This window comes from Sycon ciliatum, chromosome 12 (genome assembly GCF_964019385.1).
Source record: "Sycon ciliatum chromosome 12, ocSycCili1.1, whole genome shotgun sequence".
Classification (NCBI taxonomy): domain Eukaryota; kingdom Metazoa; phylum Porifera; class Calcarea; order Leucosolenida; family Sycettidae; genus Sycon; species Sycon ciliatum.
Genome location: NC_088654.1, coordinates 8716750 through 8723979, shown reverse-complemented (window position 1 = coordinate 8723979; position 7230 = coordinate 8716750). Strand labels below are relative to the sequence as shown.

Genomic DNA, 7230 nt, shown 5'->3' with positions numbered 1-7230 from the left:
TTTACATGGCCATGGTTCTGCCAACTTCACTGCTTTTCGTTTCCAGTGGTCAATTTCAATGAAGAGACACAAAGACCTAGGCAGAAACACAGAGGGTCCGCAGAGAGAGAGAGAGAGAGAGGGAGAGAGAGAGAGAGAGAGAGAGAGAGAGAGAGAGAGAGAGAGAGAGAGAGAGAGAGAGAGAGAGAGAGAGAGAGATAGAGAGAGAGAGAGAGAGAGAGAGAGAGAGAGAGAGAGAGAGAGAGAGAGAGAGAGAGAGAGAAGACCTAGGCAGAAACACAGAGGGTCCGCAGAGAGAGAGAGAGAGGGAGAGAGAGAGAGAGAGAGAGAGAGAGAGAGAGAGAGAGAGAGAGAGAGAGAGAGAGAGAGAGAGAGAGAGATAGAGAGAGAGAGAGAGAGAGAGAGAGAGAGAGAGAGATCGGGAGAGAGAGAGAGAGAGAGAGAGAGAGATAGAGAGAGAGAGAGAGAGAGAGAGAGAGAGAGAGAGAGACGGAGAGACGGAGAGAGAGAGAGAGAGAGAGAGAGAGAGAAAAGAGGGGACCTGTGTTGCTAGATTATTCTAATTCCTCACTACCTCCGCTTTTCTAGTCCCTAGGCCATTCAAGATTTGTGACTTCTATCTCTTCCCGACTGTCATTTCCTACTTATTTTCGTTCCGCTGATATTGCAAATAACGACTTTCGACCTGGCAAAGGGTCAATTTTGTATGGGTTCAAACAGGGACATGGACAGTGGTAGGTTATAATCACGAAATTCGCTGTAATGCGAGTTCATTATAAGTGGAGTCGACTGTGCAAATGCACTCTCACTGCATAAGTCCTTACTGTCATGGGCCACTTGCCAGTCAGGACTTGTACAGTGCACTAGTGAGAGTGCATTTGTGTTTTTACGAACTTCGGCTATAAAGAACTAATTCTCCTGAACAATGCAACAATGGTGACAATGCATGGTGTTCGTTATTACATGTATCAGGAGGCGACTGCATGCAGCCAGGGGTGAGGGTAGGGTTGTTGTGCGCTTGGTCTGAACATCGTGTCGTTCTGACTCGTTCAGTGCTTCACTCATGAACTAATATTATTACTTATCACTCCCTTAGTATTGACTCACATAGATTTTTGCCATACCTAAGCAGTCAAATATTCCTGCATATTTCACTCCTTAGGGCTATATTGACTGCTTAGGGGTTGCGCAGTTGAACGGTGCCTAGTGCAGCATTGTCACCATGGTCACTGCATGAGTAGACGATGGTGCAACGGTTGTGCAATCATAAAACCGGGATTCATGAGGTTATCGTTCTGGAATTGAAATACGGACTGTTTGTCGTGATAAATCTAATATTGACTTCGTACTTGGTCAGTATAGGAAATAGGCCTTGACGGATTATGCTAATATTTTCGTGAAAATATGCTTTTCGCATTGCTGAAAAAATTGCAGAATTATGCTATTTTTATGCTAAAAGTTATCATAATTATTATGCCGCATTAAGCTCACATATGCTGCTGATGTATATGATGCTTCTGTGCAAAATTCCAGGGGAATTGTTTTGTAGAGGGCGTTGTACTGTAGTAGCAAAAGTTCAACGGGGTCACCGCGCCATCCGACCTACATGTAGCTACGACTGTCACTGATTGTAGTGGACTGGCCATGTTATCAAGGGAGTCGTAAACCTACGACTTTCTGGTGCATCTACTTGTACTTGTACTTGTAGAACGTGTACAACTGTATGGAATTTGATGCGAACAGACGGATTATTCCAATTTATGCGATTCATATGCAATTTGCCTCGAATTGTGCGATTATTCGATTTTGGTAAAAATTATGCGAAAAATCATGATAGCATAATCCGTCAAGGCCTAATAGGAAATAAAAGCCGAGTAAAAGACCTCGGCTTAGCCTCGGTCTTTTACTCGGCTTTTATTTCCTATATTGACTTCGTACTGAGTCAATATTAGATACTTACTTCACGAGTCGCGTGTTGTTGTATCCGAGGCTGTTGCTCGCAGGTTTACCCGGCTGTATGTACATACAAGTACATGGTACTGTATATGCCGGATGCTCTTCTTAGCTGACAAGCGAGGCGTCTACATATTATATGGGGGGGGGGGGGGCTGGTGGCTGGTGGCGTTCCCACGGACGAGGAAAAGTCCCTCTGATTGGGCCTGACGCGGGCAGTGAATATTTTGTTTACAGCGAGAGACCGCCCGTTGTGCAATGCTGCAGGCTTGAGATAGCTGTGGGCTGGGATAGTAACCTGACCTCTCAGTGTCATTCACAACTGCAATTGCTTCCAAGACTGGGCGGCATGCGGCTTCAACAAGAGACTAGCAGCCTCTTGATCTCTTTTGTCAGGGTAGCACATTCTTTCGCCAGCATTGAATCCCATACCACAGAGCCCCACGCTCCAGGATGGTACGCGAGTGTCTGCCTGCCTCATCTCCGATTAGACTATTGATTATAAATATTAGACATGGTTAGCATTTTACCGTTCACACTGACTTCGACCATAGATCTACGTGAGCCTGTACCGTTTTGTGTGTTTTCAAGACATGGTAAGCATTTCGATTTCTGACACAACGATCGACTTCTGACGTAACTCTAGTTGGAATCTTACCGTTTCGTTCTCCCGCTAAACAGAGCTTTCTATCGTCGAAACGATACCAAACCGATGGTAGTTTGGGTCTACTGTTGGATACGAGTACCGTTGGATTTAGCGAGAACGATAAAATGCTAACCATGTCCCATGTCTATTGACCTAGCGCTGCTGACACAATGCGTACTAGTACCAAGAGGCAAGAGTACATAACCCCCAGACAGCGTTGGGCAACCCCCAGGGTTATGTACTTTTGGTAGTGCTACTGAAGTATACTGTTCCGCCAGAGACGAACCGAAAAAATTAATAATAGGACCTCGAGCAGACACCTGGGTTCTTGACGCATACTATACAGCCATGTAGATCTACCAACAATGACCATTATGTTAGACGTCCTGTTTGATCAGGGACTCTCCAGTCTTTTAACCGTGCCTATGCCTATGGTGTGCTAAGTAAGTGAGTACTGACGCGAGAGCTATTATGTTCTACAATGTTATGCGGTGACGTCGAAACGCCGATGACCCGACGGAACCAACAACATAATCTATTCTTGCGCTCACAAACAAGAACATGTAGTAGATCTACTCGTACATCTGCAAAATCAATGCTACGCCATTTCATCGAACACTGCTGCCTCGCGCGATCCCTTCAAAAAAAAGGTTTTTCACTTGCAGCTCGGCGAGCGGGAGACGATTTAGCAGCAGACATGCCGCGGCGGCGACTGTTACAGCGTACACGATATGAATGTTCTCCCTCGAGTGTGACAAACTGACACACAGCAGACTCTGAATAGTGTGAAAGCCGCTGAGAGAGTACATCGATTTGTAGTGTGCTTGTGCGAGCAGGTCTGCTGCATGTAGGGTTTTTTCCCCAAGCAGAGTCTACTGATGTCGATCCACTCGCACACCGCACGCAGCAAACGGAGCACTTGAATGGCTTCGAGGTTCTTGCAACCACTCCAAGCGGTGCTTGAAAACCTCTGAGATAAACGCCGACCAGTCGGTCAGTCTTCCTGTGTGCCATGCAGGCTCGTGCGGGCTGAGCGCGGGCACTCGCACAGCACGGCATGCACACCCGCAGCTAGCGCGCGCCAGACCTAGGCTATGGCTATGCTAGATGAAGGCAACAACATCAACAAGAGACCGACACCAAGATTCAAGACACCTCCGCGAAGAATCCAGGTGAACAATGAGAGGCAAAGCCATTTTTAATGTTCAAATACCGCTCTGACAGTCGTGCAAGCATCGAAGGAGCTGAGCTTGTAGAACTTGTCTTCTCATAACGGGTCTTGCTCTGTTGGACGTCAGACTGAGAGTACGTTTACTAGTGGTTTGGCCATTCAAGACACGTAGCAAACAGGCGCGAACCTGAACTGAAGCGGTGCATAATATTGTAGGGTTCGTTACTATCGAGTTAGCTGCTAGGTGACTGACTTCCAGGCGCAATGGTTTAGCACTACGCCACGCTGCCGTTGCTTGTGGTGCCAAGCGGAGTGAATGCGAAAGTGCCCCAACCGCGCGTCATCCGGGTTGCAGTGCGTGGTGAGAGGTTTTGGGCATTTCGTTCAGGTCTGCCCAGAAGGCTTGCTTCAACCGCGAATGACCGCTTCAGGCACCCAGTTCATCTCTCACACGAGCATGATGTCAGCGAAGATTGCGGCAGGGGGCACCACGAGCCGAAGTCGACAGAGCAGCGGTTATCTTTCAGTTCGTACTGAATTGTCGTTGGCGTTGATAACGTTAGCTGTTGTGCTGCTGTCCAGCACCGTCCAGTGTCAATACACGCCGGGAAAAGATCTCTCTCACCGAGCGTGTCGAACGTTTGACGACGTTCCTCTGTGCTATGAGCGCATTGGCTACAATCGCACGAGATGGCCCAACACGCTAGAGGAGAACTTGCCATTGGTGGTCAACAAGCGACTGGACGACATGAAACCGCTGGTGCAGACGCACTGCCATCCGTGGCTGTTTGCATTCCTTTGCTTCATACATGTGCCGCACTGCACGCCAGACATGGATCCGTTCAGGCAGCTGCCCATCTCGCACGTGGTGGGTCCCTGCAGGCAGCTGTGCGAACTGGTCAGAGACGCGTGCCTGCCGTACATCAGGGCCTTCCAGCGCAATATGACCTGGCCTGATCACCTGTATGACTGCAGCAAGCTGATCTCGCACCCGGGCCAGTGTTTCATGCCGCACAGCCATAGCAACGAGACGGTCATACCGACGGGATGGGACATCGGACCGCACATTCAAGTCGAGTTCTCAGACATTCCGCCAACAGCGTTGCCGACGACTACGTTCACGGCAACGTGCCCTGGCGGCTCCGCGGTGGACAAGTCTTGGTACCGGTTTGGCGGCCAGCGGTACTGCGGGCAGAGCTGTACCCGGGACACCATGTACACCGAGCGAGATCGTGACGTGATCATGCCGGCCGTCTTTCTCGCGATCGCAATCCTCTCCGTCCTAGCGCTGCTGATATCGCTGGTGTCCTTCGTGGCCGACCTGAAGAACTTCCTGTCGCCCGAGTGGGGCGTGCTCTTGATCAATGTGTGCGGCATGGTAGCGGGGATCACCCAGCTCATTGCCGTGACAACGAAGCTGATCGGGCACAACCAGTCGTGCGACTCGACGAGCGACGCCGTATACCAGGGCATGGGCGGCGAGAGCCGTCTTCCTCCCGTCGCCTGCCTGCTGACGTTCTTCCTGACATACTTCACGGGCGTCCTGGCCCTGTTCACCTGGTTCAAGCTCTCCGTCTTCTGGCTAGTCACGGTCATGGCAACGCGCAAGACCATTCGGAAGATTGACACGTACCTGACGATTCCGGCGACGGCCATCGTGTGGCTGGTTCCCACAGCGCTGACGGTGGCGGTATTTCTGCTGCAGAAGATCGACGGCGGCCTGCTGACCGGCGCCTGCTCAGTGGGGTCGTACAACATCAACGCGCTGCTGAACTTCGTAATCTGCCCCGTGTCGGCGGTGAGCATTGCCGTGCTGTTCTGCCTGTTCGTCGGCTGGCGAGTTCTGCTGCTGCAGCGACACTACGCCGCACTGGCGTCGCCGCGCTCCAACGCCACGGCGACCACCGAGTCGTCGACGGCGCCCATTCTTGGCAGCGCGGCGCAGGCCGCCGGTCTCGGCGACGAGCAGTATCGCCTGCGCTTCGAGCGCATCGGCAAGTTCTGCGTGCTCCTGCTGGTGCCGGCCGTCGGCTACCTGACGACGCTGCTCTACGAGTACGTCGAGCAGGACGAGTGGCAGCTGACGGCGGTGGCGTGCGCCGAGGACGGCGACTCGCCCGGCTGCACCGGCGGACGCCACCCGCTGCTGTCCGTCTTCGGCATCCGCTACTTCATGGCACTGCTGATCGCCCTCATCTGCCTCTGGTACAAAAACCTGTTCTGCAGCTGGCTACCCTGCGTGAAGAAGGCGTGCGCAGTCTCGCAAAGTCAGACGCCATCTTGCATCCCGGTTTCCAGCGGCAACAGCACCCCGCCGGTTTGCCAGCAGACGGTTGCTGTCAGCACGCCGCCAGCTGCCGCCGCCCAGCAGACAGTTGTTGTTAGCGCATCCGTGACAGACGGGACCAGCACCAACAGCATACGGGCGGAGCTCTGCTACACTACCCAGAGCATCTCCTCCAGCCGCCGTGGTCGTGACATCTCCAGTACTGATGTTTGAAAGATGCCTGCATTGGCAATATTGGCAGCCGAACTGTTTGAGCTTGATTTTAGCCCTTGGTAGACAGTGTGGCAGAGAAATCAGCAGAATTTGTAACTTTTCCTTGAAAGTTTTGTGCATGTTTTGTATATGGATAGGGGAAAGGTGCAGAATCAACCGAACTCTTCACCATAATGATTTGTAAGGTTCTGCCAGATTCAGTGCTTCTCGAGCCCCCTCTGCTGATTTTCTCAGCACTCTACGCCAAGGGCTAGCTTGATTTGAGAACTCGTGATGTCTGTGAAGTTCTTTCCTGTGGCAGACCTGCTGCCTCCTCTCCAGGTGTATACACCTGGGCTTGTGCCTTAGGTCGCTGATAGTTGTTTAATAACTATTCACATGTACGACCGTGCATTCATCGGACAACATCCGATCAGGTGTTTGTGTTCGGTTCGGGTTTGCCAGATTGTGTCAAGCCAGTGATTGCCAGGGTGCTACGGGTGTCGCAGCATTTACATGTCCGCATGGTGCTCAGGCAGAAGCGCCATTGGCATTGCAGCTGCGCTCTATGAAATCCGACCCAAAGTGCATACTTGGCACCCTCAATTTGCACGCCCTGGAAGTGGAAGTGGCAGGAATGCTGCTGGACGTACGCATGCACAACATGTATGCAGTGATTGGGAACTGTTTCAAGGCGCCAGTTTTGGGTCGAATTTCATGGAGCGCAGTGAGTGGGCCGGCTGCAGAGACCACATGCCCGTACACCTACATGACTGTCATAATTAATATTATCACTCCCTTAGTATTGACTCACATAGATTTTTGCCATACCTAAGCAGTCAAATATTCCTGCATATGTCACTCCTTAGGGCTATATTGACTGCTTATATTTGACTGCTTAGGGGTTGCGCAGTTGAACGGTGCCTAGGGCAGAGTAGGTGGTGGTGCAACGGTTGTGCAATCGTAAAACCGGGATTCATG

General features: G+C 51.3%; 1 protein-coding gene across 1 annotated transcript; it reads left to right on the top strand.

Moving 5' to 3' along the window:
- The first annotated feature begins 3559 nt into the window (after positions 1-3559).
- On the top strand, positions 3560-6689 carry LOC135827839 (frizzled-9-like). Its single transcript, XM_065340268.1, has one exon. The coding sequence runs from the start codon at positions 4087-4089 to the stop codon at positions 6268-6270; it is 2184 nt and encodes a 727-aa protein (XP_065196340.1). The 5' UTR covers positions 3560-4086; the 3' UTR covers positions 6271-6689.
- The last annotated feature ends 541 nt before the right edge of the window (positions 6690-7230 follow it).

What these genes read in the sequence shown, in the direction of transcription:
- LOC135827839 (XM_065340268.1), top strand. Translation starts at nt 4,087, where the DNA reads ATGCGAAAGTGCCCCAACCGCGCGTCATCCGGGTTGCAGTGCGTGGTG.